The 16,457-nt window shown below is 37.3% G+C and overlaps 1 protein-coding gene across 7 annotated transcripts in view; it reads right to left on the reverse strand.

The window, feature by feature from the left end:
- Positions 1-16,457, reverse strand: part of CCDC18 (coiled-coil domain containing 18) — a 104,332-nt gene that overhangs the window by 75,816 nt on the left and 12,059 nt on the right. For all 7 annotated transcript variants that reach the window (XM_074381413.1, XM_074381412.1, XM_074381411.1 and 4 more), the window contains 5 exons: positions 16,062-16,168; positions 14,450-14,578; positions 9,631-9,727; positions 2,804-2,925; positions 423-714 (listed from right to left, as the gene is read on the reverse strand). In XM_074381413.1, the coding sequence (XP_074237514.1) occupies positions 423-714; positions 2,804-2,925; positions 9,631-9,727; positions 14,450-14,578; positions 16,062-16,168 (747 nt within the window). The remainder of the gene's footprint in view (positions 1-422; positions 715-2,803; positions 2,926-9,630; positions 9,728-14,449; positions 14,579-16,061; positions 16,169-16,457) is intronic.

Genomic DNA, 16,457 nt, shown 5'->3' on the forward strand with positions numbered 1-16,457 from the left:
AAATCTATCGACGCAAAAAATATTAGTGTCTTCCTAGGGGTAGGAGTGAGTACAGGGACTAATTATAAATGGGTACAAAATATCTTTTGAGGATGATAAAAATGTTTCAAAGCTGGACTGTGGTGATTGTTCCAAAACTTGTAAATTTACTAAAAATCATATATTAGTACACTAAAAATAGGCAAATTTATGGTATGTAAATGATACTTCAAGAAAGCTGTTTAAAAAAATTCTTCGCCATTCTTATATATGGCATCTGAGAAACTAAAAAGCATACAATGGTAAGTGCAGGAAAAAAATAGAGGTTAGATAGAACAAAAATTCACAACTAAAAGTAGAGAGGAAAGAAAAAATTAAATGACGGTCTTTTCTAAAACCCTTTGGTAAAATTCTTTTTTTCTGTTACGTAATCACATACTTACTGGCAACTGGGATATAATTTTTTCCAAACTTCTTAGTTCTATTCTTGAACTTTCAATTTCTTGTTGACATAAATCTAGTCGCTCATTCTGTGCCGCAACACGAACCTTTAATTCTCGGTTTTCATTCATTAAACAAAACTTGTCTCTAACTATTTCATCTTTGTTCTCTAACTCACTCTCTAGCTTCAAAATACTTTGTCTAGATTCAGTTAATTGTGCTATGACGTCTGAATTTTTCACTGCCATGATCCTTAATTTTTCTTTTCCATTGCTATTTTCTTCTCTTAACTGCCTACGATGAAAAAATAATAAAAATGAAAATAAAATATATATGCATTCATTTTCAATCATATTTATTTAATCACATTAAAAGTTTTTTAAAGCTTAATTATAAAATAATACCTGCTCGCATTTACTAAATACCTACTTCTGCATGACAGGCACTTAACTTTATGTGCTTGGCACTATTATTCTTATTTACAGATGAGGTAACTGAGGCACAAAAAGGCTATATAACTTTCCCAGTGTCTCACAGTAAATGGTGGGCTGAAATCTTGAAAGCATTTCTGCTTCCAGTTTCATTGTATAAGACAGGATATCTAACTCCAAAATCCCTGACATAGTAGGAATTTTGTATTGCCAACAAAGTTTTCGATTCCTAAAACAGGAGAGAAAAGTAAACTGGCTCTATTTGTAAAACAGGAAGGAAAAGTAAACTGGCTCTACATAATTGTACAATCGGCTTAAGAGCCCAGCATTAGTGACTTTCTGTTCTTACAAGGATTCTTTTCAGAAATACTGCATCCGCAACTCTTTTGAGACGGAATTTCACTTGTTTTCCAGGCTGCAGTGCAGTGGTGCAATCTCGGCTCACTGCAACCACCACCTCCCAGGTTCAAGTGATTCTCCTGCCATAGCCTCCTGAGTAGCTGGGATTACAGGCACATGCCGCCACATCTGGCTAATTTTTGTTTTTTTTTTTTAGTAGAGATGGGGTTTCACCATGTTGGCCAGGCTGGTCTCTATCTCCTGATCTCAGATGATCCACCCGCCTCGGCCTTCCAAAGTGCTGGGGTTACAGGCGTGAGACACTGCACTGGGCCCAGCAACTCTTAATGGCACAGAGGAAAATACTGTGTTGAAAAACTCAGACATTTTAGAAAGGTCAGACTCTAAATGTGAAGCTTTAAAAATATTTTAACCAATTTACTTCACTTATATTTTAAATATGAAAATACATTTTTTTGAAAAATATGAAAATAATGACTTAAAAAATCATATCTAATTAAGTATACAAGAATTCTTTCATTAAGTACAAAAATCTTAAGTGATAGGGGATTCCATCATAGTGTAACTGGCAGCATTTTTCATTCTTAAAAGTAGATCTTGCAATTGATAACAATAGATTCTAGAAAATATTCTAGTAAAAAGTATCTTTACTCCCTCCTCCTTAGCAAAAATACTAAACACACTATCTTAAGGGAAGTACGGCAAAATTAGACAAACCAGTTATTCTGATCACTTCTCGCTCCTCCTTTTTAAAAATTAACAGATTGAAGTGATAAAGACTGATTAACATTAACCTCTGAAAGTTGATGAGTATTAGTTTTGAGAGGACAATATGATATACTAGAGAGAGTATAGGAGTCTGAAGACTTTATCTTTCTGACCTTAGTAAATTCTGGCTACTCCTGAGGCTTCTGTTTCTTTACTTATAAAATGAGAAGTTTGGACTAGGTAATTTTTTATGATTTGAAAAACATTTTTATTAGAACATCGGATATTATACACATTTTACTAGCTAACTAATATGGTCATCTATCAAGGACATTATGTCTATTAATTTTCTCTAAATATATGCCAAGTAAATATGTTGATCGGTATCTCTGTATTTACAAGTATATTAGCTTAACACATTTTACTTCATTTCTTTTTTTTTTTTTTTTTTGAGACGGAGTTTCGCTCTTGTTACCCAGGCTGGAGTGCAATGGCGCGATCTCGGCTCACTGCAACCTCTGCCTCCTGGGTTCAGGCAATTATGCTGCCTTAGCCTCCTGAGTAGCTGGGATTACATGCATGCACAACCATGTCCAGCTAATTTTTTGTATTTTTAGTAGAGACGGGGTTTCACCATGTTGACCAGGATGGTCTCGATCTCTTGACCTTGTGATCCACCCGCCTCGGCCTCCCAAAGTGCTGGGATTACAGACTTGAGCCACCGCGCCCGGCCCATTTCTAATTCTATACCTAGAAAACAGTTTCAGTCATGAAGCCTATCCTTCTATATAATGTAAGCCCATAATTACAGCATATAAAATATTGTGTTTTAAGATATTTTTTATTTCCACACAAAAATCCTGTTCCACAACAGCATACTGTACCTTAATTTCTCTTTCAGAATTTCAAGTTCACTTTTATATAGACCACACTTTTCTTGTAGCCTTTTATTTTCTTTTTCACAGTTAATTAGATTTCTCTCTAATATTTCTTCTTCAGCTTGAACCTAAAACAATAATTTAAGTGGACATACTTATGTGGCTGTAAGTTTTAGGTGTTTCAAACTAAAAATGTAAGTAGCGCTTTCAGAAATAAGCAGGAAAATAGACTAAGGATTTCATATATTTAAGTCCCCAGCCTTGTAGTAAAAAGAAGCAAAGTGAAGTTCCTGAGCAGTAACAAAGGACAGAGAAAAGGATGCTACTATCTGTCCAGAAAACCTGTAACAGACAGGCAATCACATCAACTGAAAGCAAAAGTGCTCTGACCTCACGTGGACAAGGCAAGCAATTCATCTAGGGCTTCTGTGTTCGAGTTACTAAAGGTTAATTTCAGTACAAATGTTCCAGAGAAGTTATTTTTGAAATTTTAGCCAAAAAATCTATCAATGAAACCACAGCCCCAAATGCAGAAGATAAAAGCACCCAGGATACAGTGTTGAGAGGAGAAGACTGGGTAGATCTGCCTCAATTCCTTTGTTACCCTATGTTACATCCACCTAACTATAGGGCTTTGCTGAGCATAGTTTGTAACTGATAATCCTAAGTGTAAAAAACAAAACAAAAACAAAAACAAAAACAAAACAAAACAAAAAAAACACCTCTCTCTTACATTTTTCTCTCTTTTCTCCATAAACTCCTCCTTCTCTCCAAGAATATTCCTCCTAATAGGTCTTCTACCTCCCCTTACAGATTAACTCATTAAAAATTCCTTCTAAGATATTTCATTCCCACAAGGACCCTCTCCAAGGCTTTCAAAACAGTGATCTGATTAACTAATTCACACTTAAGATTTCAGTACCTAGTGAGACTTTAATATTTTACACTGCCAAGTGATATTCACAGTTTTACTGCAAAGGAATGATCTCTTTGTAATCAACTGCAGACCTTTTCCTTGATCTTGGTATTTAATACTGTTGGTAACTTCTCCTCTAAAATATTTTATCATTTAGCTATCATGACAATATTACACTTGTCTCTGGCCACTCTTGTTTTCTTTGCTTCCTTTTATTAACTCATCATTCCTGACTGCTCTCTTCTTTTTATATATTCTCTCGAAAGTTTACAAATTTCTTGACTTTCCTTATTGCAACTACATTATGAGAAACACTCACCTCAAGTTTCCAAAATCTCTCCTATCTTCCTTATGCCATGAAAATTACTTATGCAACATCTTAACTTATGAGACCAAAGACATTTAATTCAAAATCCTTCGATTTCCTTCCACCTAAAACTTTTTTCTGTATTTTTCATCCACTTTTTTCCCATAAGGAAAAGAAATGCCCTATTTCATTAAAAAAAAAAAAAAAAAAAAAAAAATCTCACTTCTGATCTTCTTGAATACAGTTCAGACTCTTGTGTCATCTTTTATTCCCTATTAATACTAGCACCTTCCATTTCCCCCTACTAATATGTTGAGGCTACCCTTAGGTATTTTACCACAGCTTCTTCACCTTACCTTAGCTTCTTTCTACCCTTCCATTTGCTGCCTCCCCAAATCTGCCACATACACTTATTTCCTCTTCACCTACTATATGTAAAGAATTGTCTGTTAGCTACCTCTACTGCCTCCCTTTCCATTTCTCCCATCTCAGAGATTGTACCTTCTAATAAGTTGCTCCCTACAAAGTATCCAGTGACTCCTTGATTATAAAAAACAATAGCCCTGTCTCGTTCCTCATCTTTCTAAAATTTTTTTCTAATTTTTTACAGACAGGGTCTTGCTCTTTCACTTAGGCCTGAGTACAGTGGCATTATCATGGCTTAATGCAGCCTCTAACTCCTGAGTTCAAGCAATCCTTCTACCTCACCTCCTGAGTAGTTGGATTAACAGGCGTGAGCCACCATACTTGGCTCAGTCCTCATTATTCTTGACCAATTTGCAACATCTGAAGATCGCGATCTGAAGATCGCCACCTTCTTTTTAAAATGTTCGGCCAGGCACAGTGGCTCACTCCTGTAATCTCAGCACTTAAGGAGGCTGAGGTAGGTGAATCACCTGAGGTCAGGAGTTTGGGACCAGCCTGACCAACATAGAGAAATCCCGACTCTACTAAAAATACAAAATTAGTTGGGCATAGTGGTGCATGCCTGTAATCCCAGCTACTTGGGAGGCTGAGGCAGGAGAATCACTTGAATTCAGGAGGCGGAGGTTGTGGTGAGCCAAGATAGCACCATTGCACTCCAGCCTGGGCAACAAGAGCAAAACTCCATCTCAAAATAAATAAATAAATAAATAAATAAATAAAATAAAATAAAATAAAATAAAATAAAATATTCTATTGCCTTGGCTTTTTTTTTTTACTATACTTTCCTGATTCTCTAATATTTTTTAAATAACTTCTCGATATCTTTCAAAAGCTCATCTACCTGTTCTTTATCTCCCAGGGTAGCTTTCATCTTGTTCTCACTCTATATAAACTCTGTCAATGTACAGAGTTTGTACACCTTAATCAGTACTGTCAGTTCTCAGAACTACAACCCTAGTATGGATTTCAACGTCTAAATTCAGACCTATAGATACAAAAGCCTACCAGAAACCTATACCTGGATATTCTATGACATTTCCAAAACAGAACTCATTAAGTTTTTTTCCTAAATTGTCAATTTTGATTCATAATGCAATCATTCAGCAGTCACTCAAACCAGCAACCTAAAAATAGCCTGTATTTTTCTCTTTCTCATACTGCCCACTTCTAATGCAGTCAAGTGGTCACAGTTCCCAGATTCTCCAACTTTAACATCCCTCATATCTATCTACTCAGCTCCTTCATCTTCAGTATCTCTTGCCTTGTCTTTTAAAGTCTCCTTAACTTGTCTCTCACCTCTTAAATGCATCTTCACATGACATCAGAGTGAGCTTCCTACAACATAGATTTTGATCATTTTCCCTCCTTAACACTATTCAGTGATATACCACAATATTGGATATACCCTAGCAGCTCAAGCACTGCCTACTCTGTGAAGCTTTCTTTGGGCCCACCAGAGTTTATTAACTGCCCCCATCTTGATCCTGACCTACCATATCTACCTCTTATTTCTATAGTATTATACTTCGTATTCCAAAATACTGAAATTATTTGTTTATATATTTGTCAGTCTTACTAGACAGTGAGCTCTTTAGGGTAGGTATCATGTGTTACATATCACTGAATCTCCCAGATACTGGCATAGTACCAGGCATGTAAAAGGAATTTTATAATTGTTTAATAAATGAACACCTATCTTTGGGAGAGAGATCCAAGATGGCTGACTAGCAGCAGCTCAGGATTGCAGCTCCCAGTGAAGGCGCAGGGAGTGAGTGGATGCCAGACTTCCAGATGAATTTTTGTTGCCTACAGACCAGGAGATTCCCAGCAGAGGAGCCCCACAGGTCGCCAGTGCGACTCTTTTGGCCGGCGCGGCTGTTTAGCCAGCGTCCTGGCCAGGGGTTCTCAGTGCGGAGTATATGGAACTGGATGCCCTTTTGGTCGGCGTTTGGAGCTCCAGGGAGGTAGAGTCGCTCATTTGGCTGATTGAAAGGTGACTGAAGCCAGGAGCCAGACCAGGAGATTCCCAGGCAGAAAAATGCCACAAATTTCAATGCCGCTGTTTCAGCCGGCGCGGTTGCCGCAGGGAAATTGCATAGGTCCCGGTGCCTTTTTGGAGGGCAACTGGGGCACCTGGGAGAGAATCGATCATACAATTAGGAAAAGAAAAAAAGGGGGCTCCAGGGCGGGCAGCCAGGTGATCGGACTCAGCTGGTTCCACCCCCACAAGAAAACAGCAATTGGAAACGCTGACAGCTGAGAGTTTCACAGCAAGCACAGCTGAACCCGGGAAGGTCCAGCTCTGTGGGGGAAGGGCGTCCACCGAAGGAAAACAAAGAAACAAAAATAACATCACCACCAACTAGCTGGACGTCCACTCAGAGACCCAATCTGAAAGTCAGCAATTACAAAGATGACAGGTAGATAAATCCACAAAGATGGGAAGAAACCAGCGCAAAAAGGCTGAAAACATCCAAAATCAGAATGCCTCTCCTCCTTCAGGAGATCGCAGCTCCTCATCAGCAAGGGAACAAGGCCTGATGGAGAATGAGTGTGATGAATTGTCAGAATCAGGCTTCAGAAGGTGGATAATAAGAAACTTCTGTGAGCTAAAAGAACATGTTCTAACCCAATGCAAAGAAACTAAGAACCTTGAAAAAAGGTTTGACGAAATGCTAATGAGAATAGACAATTTAGAGAGGAATATAAGCGAATTAACGGAGCTGAAAAACACAACAAGAGAACTTCATGAAGTATGCACAAGTTTTAACAGTCGAATTGATCAAGCAGAAGAAAGGATATCTGAGGTCGAAGACCAACTCAATGAAATAAAACGAGAAGACAAGATTAGAAAAAAAAGGGTGAAAAGGAATGAGCAAAGTCTCCAAGAAATATGGAACTATGTGAAAAGACCTAATCTACGTTTGATAGGTGTACCTGAATGTGACAAAGAGAATGAATCAAAGTTGGAAAATATTCTTCAGGATATTATTCAGGAAAACTTTCCCAACCTAGCAAGACACAACAATATTCAACTCCAGGTAATACAGAGACCACCACAAAGATATTCCTCAAGAAGAGCAACCCCAAGGCACATAATTATCAGATTCACCAGGGTTGAAATGAAGGAGAAAATGCTAACGGCAGCCAGAGAGAAAGGTCAGGTTACCCACAAAGGGAAGCCTATCAGACTTACAGCAGATCTCTCAGCAGAAACCCTACAAGCCAGAAGAGAGTGGGGGCCAATATTCAACATCCTTAAAGAAAAGAACTTTCAACCCAGAATTTCACATCCCGCCAAATTAAGCTTCATAAGTGAAGGAAAAAGAAAATCTCTTGTGAACAAGCAAGTACTCAGAGATTTCATCACCACCAGGCCTGCTTTACAAGAGCTTCTGAAAGAAGCACTACACATAGAAAGAAACAACCAGTATCAGACACTCCAAAAATACACCAAAAGGTAAAGAGCATCAACATAATGAAGAATCTACATCAACTAATGGGCAAAACAGCCAGCTAGCATCAAATGGCAGTATTAAACTCACATATACTGTTATTAATCCTAAATTTAAATCAACTAAATCCCCCAATCAAAAGACATAGACAGGAAAATTGAATAAAAAGCCAAAACCCATCGGTATGCTGCATCCAGACCCAACTCACATGCAAGACTCAAAACAAAGGGATGGAGGAAGATTTACCAACCAAATGGAGAGCAAAAATAAATAAATAAATAAAAAGCAGGAGTTGCAATTCTCGCCTCTGATAAAATAGACTTCAAGGCAACCAAGATCAAAAGAGGCAAAGAAGGACATTACACAGTGGTAAAAGGATCAATGCAACAAGAAGAGCTAACGATCCTAAATACATACGCACCCAAAACAGGAGCACCATTATGTATGCTTTATTAGCATAAATAAGGCAAGTTCTTAATGACTTATAAAAAGACTTAGATTCCCACACAATAATAGTGGGAGACTTTAATATCACATTGTCAATATTAGACAGATCAACCAGACAGAAAATTAACAAGGATATCCAGAACTTGAATTCAGACGCGGAACAAGTAAACTTCATAGACATTTATAGAACTCTCCACCCGAAATCCACAAAACATACATTCTTATCAGTACCACATCACACCTACTCTAAAAGTGACTACATAATTGGAAGTAAATCACTCCTCATAGCATTTCACAGGTTTAAATGAAATATTGGTTGGCTGCTTATTTGTTATTTTCCTCCCTTATTCCTTCCTGTCTCCATTGTTAAGCACAATTATTGGCACAAACGAGGTTTTCAATACCCATTTTTAGACTGCATTCTAGCCTGGGTAATAAAGCAAGACTCCCATTTTCTCTCCCTCTTTCTCTTCCTCTTTCTTTCTCTTTCATTCTTTTTTTCTTTTTCTCTTCCTCTTTCTCTCTTTCATTTTTTTCTTTCTCTCCTTTCTTTCTTCTTTTCTTTAAAAAAAAAAAAAAGAACACCCATCTTCTTATTCTACCCTTCTACCTAAACATTCTTTCCTCTGCCTTTATACCTTTCTTTGAACAGAATCATAAACTTCCTCTGCTTTAATCATTATCTCAAGATGGAAGTCTCCCATATTAGTATCTCTTTACCAGACCTCTCTGTTGAGTTCAATATCTGAATATGCAGCTGTGGTGTTCCTCCATACATATTTCATTACCATGTGACATTACTTAAAGATACTAAATGAATATAATAAATGCATGTAATAAACTCACTATATTTCTATGTAGAATCAGTTCAAGAAACTTTCCCTCTCAGAGGTAGAAGCAAGGCCCTCTCAGAGCAGCAGATTGAGGAAGACCAGTTGAAGGGTACCTAATCTGTCTTCATTTTCACTGAAGTGATAAAAATGAATTTCTTTCTTCTACTTCTCTAGCTCCAATCTTTGCTCACACATTCCATTCTTCTCTATAGTTTGTTCCTTCTCCTCTCTCTACTCTTTTCCCTCTTTGGATAAAAAAGTTTCTGCTGATAATAAAAGGATTAGTGAACGTCATCCTTAACATTTATAAATTCTTTATGTAAATGATTTTAGAAGATCATAAAAGTTACTCTCTGTCTCAACCATAAACATATGCTAATTATTCCTACCTATATTGTTGGACTATAGACAGTAATACAAAAGACTGAATTTGCACAAATGTCTCTTACCTTTTCCAGTTTTTCAGCCACTTTTTCTTTATATTGTTGGAAAGCTTTACTCAGCTCTTCAGCATTATATAGCGCTTCATTCCTTTGTTGTTCAGCTCTAAAATATAAAGAGATAATAAATAAAGTGAAGAATGCTATGCATTTAAATAGTTAAGTTCTAAAGTAATCTTTAATTATATGGAATAATTAGAGAAATACAAATTTCTCTGTACTAAAAAGGATATTAGGCTTAAAGTATAAAATGAAGAATGTAGATCATACTACAAAAATTTTCTCACTCTATCAATATGAAAAATAAAATATAACACAAAACAATTATAAACATAAATGTTGAAATATATATAAATTCTTATGTGTTGGCAATTCTTTTTCCCTATCTGGAAAAGACAGATTAGGGAAATAGCCAAGGCTGGATGATAAATTTTCAAAGGTTAGGTATCATAGAATAAGTCTATTATCTAGAATATTAAATATATTCAGTAAATTCCATGTCCTTTGCAAAGGTCAAATAAATTTCAAACAGGTATTTCAAAAAATTGTAACTTCTATTGATACCAGATATAAAAATCTAGACAACAAAAAAAACACACCACCACCACCCATTGTTTAAGCCCAGCCTTGTTTCCTCATCTCTTAGTTCCTCATGCTTCTCACGATGAAATGAAAATCGGGGCACAATACATTGAGAATACTTGGTCAATATCACACGCCTAAAAATATTTTAATATTTAAACCTATTCCCATCAAATTCTTTTTAATGTAAGTGAGGTTAATGACACTCCTCTTATCCAGGGTAAATTATTTATAGTCTGGATCCTATCTCTTAGCCCTTCAGAAATGGACTCTAGCTTCTGTATTTTCATTCTCTGTTGGTTATTTTGCCCCAAGTATGAAAAAGTTCAAGTAAAAGTACTCCTAACTTCCTGAATCTATGTGGTTAAGTATGTTTATTTGACTCCAAAGTTTCAGATAAAGGAAGGCAAGGACAACAAAGGATTTCTCTGAAAATCTGTAAGAATATAATCCATTTCTGAATGTGCACAGGTGCAATACAGAGCAAAGGATACCTGTATTTCTCCTTTAAACAAACAAAAACCTTCCCACATATTGTGCTTTCCTCTATCATCCTTCTTTTCAAGCCAGACTTATCTACTTTACACTTATCTAGTCTTCTTCACTTCCATTTTTTTAAAAAAAGTCATGACATATTTCAGACACACAAAAAAGTGTGGATAGATATTACTATGTACTCCCAATCCTGTTTTAATGAATCTTCACTCTGTCTGAAAAGGCTACTGAAGACAAACAAAATGTTGCAAATAAAGTTGAGGTCTGTATGTGTCTGCTTCAAATCCTATTCCCCTGACTTCTTCCCCAGAGGTAACCCTAACCTGATTTTGGTGTTTTTATTTTGTGCATTCATATGTTAACTACACCCACAAATGGTATACATCATAGTTCATCTATTCTGAGAGGGACATTGTTTTCACTTTTTGTTGTGTGTGTAGAAATGGGGGTCTTGCTCTTTTGCCCAGGTTGGTCTTGAATTCCTGGCCTCAAGTAATACTTCCACTTTGGCCTCTCCAAGTGCTTGAATTACTGGAGTAAGCCACTATGCCCAGCCTGTTTTTGTTTTTGTTTTCAATAGCCACCTGTAGGCATATCATGTTTTCACATTTTTAACATCTCTAAAATTGTCATGTGCTGAGTGCGGTGGTTCATACCTGTATTCCAAACCCTTTAGAAGGCCAAGCTAGGAGGATTGCTTGAAGCCAGAAGTTAGAGAGCAGCCTGGCAAGCACAGTGAGATCATCTCTACAAAAAGTTAACTTTATAAAGTGCAATAGCAATGGCCAGTTACCTCAAGCTCAACAACAGTGCCAAGATGCCCATCCTGAGGCTGGGCACCTGCAAGTCCCCCTCAGGCCAGGTAACTAAAGCTGTGAAGGTGGCGATCAACATCAGGTACTACCACATTGACTGTATCCACATGTACCTGAATGAGAATGACACCCACACCTGCCAAAGGTGAGCTTGGTGCGGAATGGCATGGGGTATATGAAGGAGTGCAGAGTTTGGCCACTGCTCATAGCCAGGCACACTGTCTGTGGCAGTGTGGGCAGCTCCAGGCAACAGCACAGTCTCCAGTTCCCTGTGAGGCTATGGCTAGACCAGGCATACCATAAGCAGCTTCCATGGCTGACGCCAGGGAATGCGGTGGTGCGCAGAAGCTTGGAGACACCAGGACCCACAGAGCCCTAAAGAGGGTATCATAGCCCTGGCTCGGGAAGCTCATAGGTCTGGGCTTGCTGAAGGGCTGCAGCTCCTCTCTCCTTCTCCTGTCTCTCTTTGTTGCCTGCAACATGGCGAGCAAGGGGTATGTTTCAGCCATTTTTGTTACAGCATTTTTAGCCCCACCATCTGGTGGGTCCTGAATTCTTATCCTGCATCCAGGAAGAATGAGGTACACAAACAAATGGAGGATGAGCAAGACAAAGAGAAGCTCTATTGAGCAACAGAACAGCTCAGAGGTGACCCACAGTGGATAGTTCCTCTGAATGGCCAACCCCACCTCATTCTCATTTGTAGAGATGATCTCACTATGTTTTCCAGGCTGCTCTCTAACTTCAAGCAATCCTCCTGTCTATTTTATATTTTTTGTAGATAAAAGGTTTTGTCATGTTGCCCGGGCTGGTCCTGAACTCATGAGTTCAAGTGATCTGCCCATCTTGGCCCCCACAAAGTGCTAGGATTACAGGTGTTAGCCACCATACCCAGCCTGCTTTCAATTTTTCTGGGTCCTTATGTTTTAGGTAATCTCTTACAAACAGCATAAAGCTAAACAATCTCTCCCTTTACATTGGCTTTTCAATCTATTATGATTAACCTTCTCTACCAAAAAAAATTGTCCTTGCAAAGGTTTTGATCTTTCAAATTCAGAATGTGTTTTAGTCCATTTCTGCTGCTAGAACAAATACCATAGCCTGGGTAGTTTATAAAAAACAGTTCTGGAGGCTGGGAAGTCCAAAATCAAGGCACTGACAGGTTGGTAGCGCCTAATCTGTCTGCTTCCAAAATGGTGCTTTGAATGCTACACCCTCCAAGGAGGAGGAACACTATATTCTCACATGACAGAAAGGCAAAAAGGGACAAACTCCCTCTGTCAAGCCCTCTTATAATGGCATTAATCCATTCATGAAAGCCGAGTCCTTGTGACCTAAGTATCTTTTAAATGCCCCACATCCCAACAGTGTTGCATTGGGAATAAGTTTCCAATACAAAAAATTTGGGGGACACATTCAGACCATAGCAGAAAGTCAATATTCATTTTAGTTCTTCAGAAAGCTCCAAGAATCTTCATGTCATATTGCTACCTAAAAATCTCAATTGGCTGTTTATGCTCTCCAGATTAAAATACAAATCCTTTGGTATAACACAAAAAGTCATTTACAATCTGGATCCAGCCTGTCTTTCTTATCTCCCACTACACCTATTTACTTATAAAAACATAAAATTACTTAAGAGTTCTTCAGCAATTATGCTCTTTTATACTTTTGCACCTTTGCACATTCTGCCCAGAATGTGTCTGTCCCCACTTACTCACTTTGTGAAGCCGAAGTCAATGCTTGGCCAGGCACAGTGGCTCACGCCTGTAATCCCAGCACTTTGTGAGGCAATATTGCAAATATTGCTTAGTACAGATTATGACTTTATACTGTATAAAAACTGCTATAATCCTATTTTGTTATAAAATCTTATTAGTTTAAACTCAAAAAATTTAAATCCTTATTAGTTTAAAAGTGAACTGGCATTCAGAGTTAATGGTTCCTTGGATAGAGCTACCTAAAAGACTTTATCTCAAGATGTAATTTACACAAAATAGATATTTTTGTACTACTTACGTATTTCTAAAGGAAAATTCAACCATACATCCTCATGCATTGAGTTTCTTTATCATATCTATGAGGCAAAATTTTCTTTTAAAGAGTTCATTCAACATTTTATTTAGCTTTATTAGAGGTAATATTAATGTTAGTATTGCAAACTCAGTGTACTGGTTTCTTTCTTTCTTTTTTTTTTTTTTTTTTTTGAGATGGAGTCTCACTGTGTTATCCAGGCTAGAATGCAGTGGCGCAATCTCAGCTAACTGCAATCTCCACCTCCCAAGTTCAAGCAATTCTCTGCCTCAGCTTCCTGAGTAGCTGGGATTACAGTAGCCTGCCACCATGTCTGGCTAATTTTTTGTATTTTTAGTAGAGATGGGGTTTCATCATCTTGTCCAGGCTGGTTTTGAACAACTGACCTCGTGATCCACCTGCCTTGGCCTCCCAAGGTGCTAGCATTACAGCGTGAGCCACCGCACCTGGCCCCAGTGTACTGGTTTCAAATAGGTCATAGAACTTAATTTCAGAAAGCAGTATCATTACACTGATAATCATGATCAGTCTTGTAGAAATTAAGCTCAATCCAGAATGCTAATAATGTAAATTCCACACATAAATATTTTAATGGAAAATTTTAAAAAATTAACAGATTAAAAAAACATTAAGTTATTCTACTGCCAAATCTCTAAATTTTTTTTTTTTTTTTTTTTTTTTTGAGATGGAGTTTCGCTCTTGTTTCCCAGGCTGGAGTGCAATGGCATGATCTCGGCTCACCGCAACCTCCGCCTCCTGGGTTCAGGCAATTCTCCAGCCTCAGCCTCCTGAGTAGCTGGGATTACAGGCACGCACCACCATGCAAATTAACTAGAATTTTAAATAAGTAATATATCCTTTTATTTCCTTTCAAAAAAATGTATTTGCTTTAAAACATATACCTTTTTCCTTGTTTGCTTTGTTCAAGTAAGTCCACCTTTAATTTTATACATTCCTCTTTGGACTCCTGCAAACTCCGTTCCTTTTCAATTACCATTTTCTGGCTCTGTTCCAGTTTATTTTCTGCCTCTCTATAAAATAAAGGATACTTTGTTTAAGACTACTAAACAGATTATACCAGGTGTGCAAGGATAATATTAGGAATTATATTTCTTTAAATCAATGAGTTAAGAGAAACAATATACAAAAAAAGATAAAGGCATATTCATCACTTGTTAATAAAGTTTTTTTAAAGAATAAAAAAGTACTTCCATCAGATGATACATATATCTGAAGTAATAGCTCATATCATATTTTATAGTCAGACACCAGAAGCATTCCTGTATTGTTCAGAAACTAAATAAAGATTACTGTTATTACCCCCACATCCAACAACTTTTCTGTCAGTTCTACCCACTGCAAAAAGCAAATATGAAAAGGTAATAAGAAATATAAACGCTGGACAAATTTTTTTGTCTTTCTTTTCCGTACTCTCCTTTGACTCAGAAACACAATTTTTTTTATTTGCTGATTATATCATTAGCTAACAATTACAAAATAATTTTTCCATTATACAAAAGTCCCATATACTAGCAATGCACAAAGTAGGAACAATTCACAATTACCAAAAAAATAAAATATCTAGGAATAAATTTAAAAAAACATGTGTATTACAAAGAAAATTACAAAAGTCTGATGGACATAAAAGACAACTTTAGTGTGCATCAGAATCAGCAGAACTTGTGACACACCTCCCAATTTGGTTAAGTAAGCCTGAGATAAGACCTGAAAATCTGCATTTCTAACAGGTTCCCAGGTGATGCTACTACTGCTGGTCCCTTATCAATACTTTCAGAATCACTCAGAGTAATATGTTATTTAATATGCATGTATTTCCCATTGTATTCAAAGCAAAAGAGAATAAATTATAAAGTGCCTGATGGCAAGGGGTGGTGGCTCATGCCTGTAATCCCAACACTTTGGGAGGCTGAGGTAGGAGGACTGCTTAAGGCCAGGAGTTTGAGACCAGCCTGACCAACATAGTGAGACATTGTGTCTACAAAATAAAAAATTAAAAACTTAGTTGGGCACACTGGTGCATGCCTATAGTCCCAGCTGCTTGGGAGGCTGAGGCAGAAGGATCACTGGAGCCCAGAAGGCTGAGGCTGCAGTGAGCCATATTGCACCACTGTACTCCAGCCTGGGTGACAGAGTGAGACCCTATCTGTAAAAATGATAAAAAGTGTCTGACTCCTTTTTATTTTATTTCTTGAACTCCCTTTGAAACACTGGGCATATGTTGCTATGTAGGTGAAGAAGTGAACTAATTCATATTTGATAAAAGCATGTAAATAGGCATCTCTCCCTAGTCTTTTTTTAGCTCCTATATACTGCATGCAACCTACAGCCAAGAGGAGTTATGACTGACTAAAAATAGATTCAACAAGTTCTAAGACAACTAAATACCATTAGTTTACTGCAGATTTATTGGACATGGGGAACAAGATTTAACAAGATATAACAAAATGTAAAAGTAGAAAATAAAACTTTGAAAGCTATAAAAAGTATATTTACCTCAAAACTTTATCTTGAGCTGAAACTTCTGCTTCCAAATTTATAATCTGTTCTTCTAAGATTGGGACACTGGCAGCCTGCTGTTGAGCAAACTCAAGCGTAGAAATCTAAAACATAAAAACAACTTTTATAGTATTTTCAGAAAATAAATTAACCTACTTGCTCCTTAGTGTTTTTCCTGTCAGATGAGGGGGGTTCAGTAGAACTCCCAAACCATTGGTTAGATGTAAAGCTTCCCATCTATTCCTTTGATCAACATTTATACGGGCATGGGCATGTCATCATTGTAAGTCAGCCTTGGCATGTAAACTCCTGGCATTATCTTAAACTTATAATTGAAAAGTGATTTGGGGGAGAAAACAGAATCTCTACTGATAAGCATCTAGCAAGATTAAT

The sequence above is a fragment of the Saimiri boliviensis genome, chromosome 11 (assembly GCF_048565385.1).
Source record: "Saimiri boliviensis isolate mSaiBol1 chromosome 11, mSaiBol1.pri, whole genome shotgun sequence".
Classification (NCBI taxonomy): domain Eukaryota; kingdom Metazoa; phylum Chordata; class Mammalia; order Primates; family Cebidae; genus Saimiri; species Saimiri boliviensis.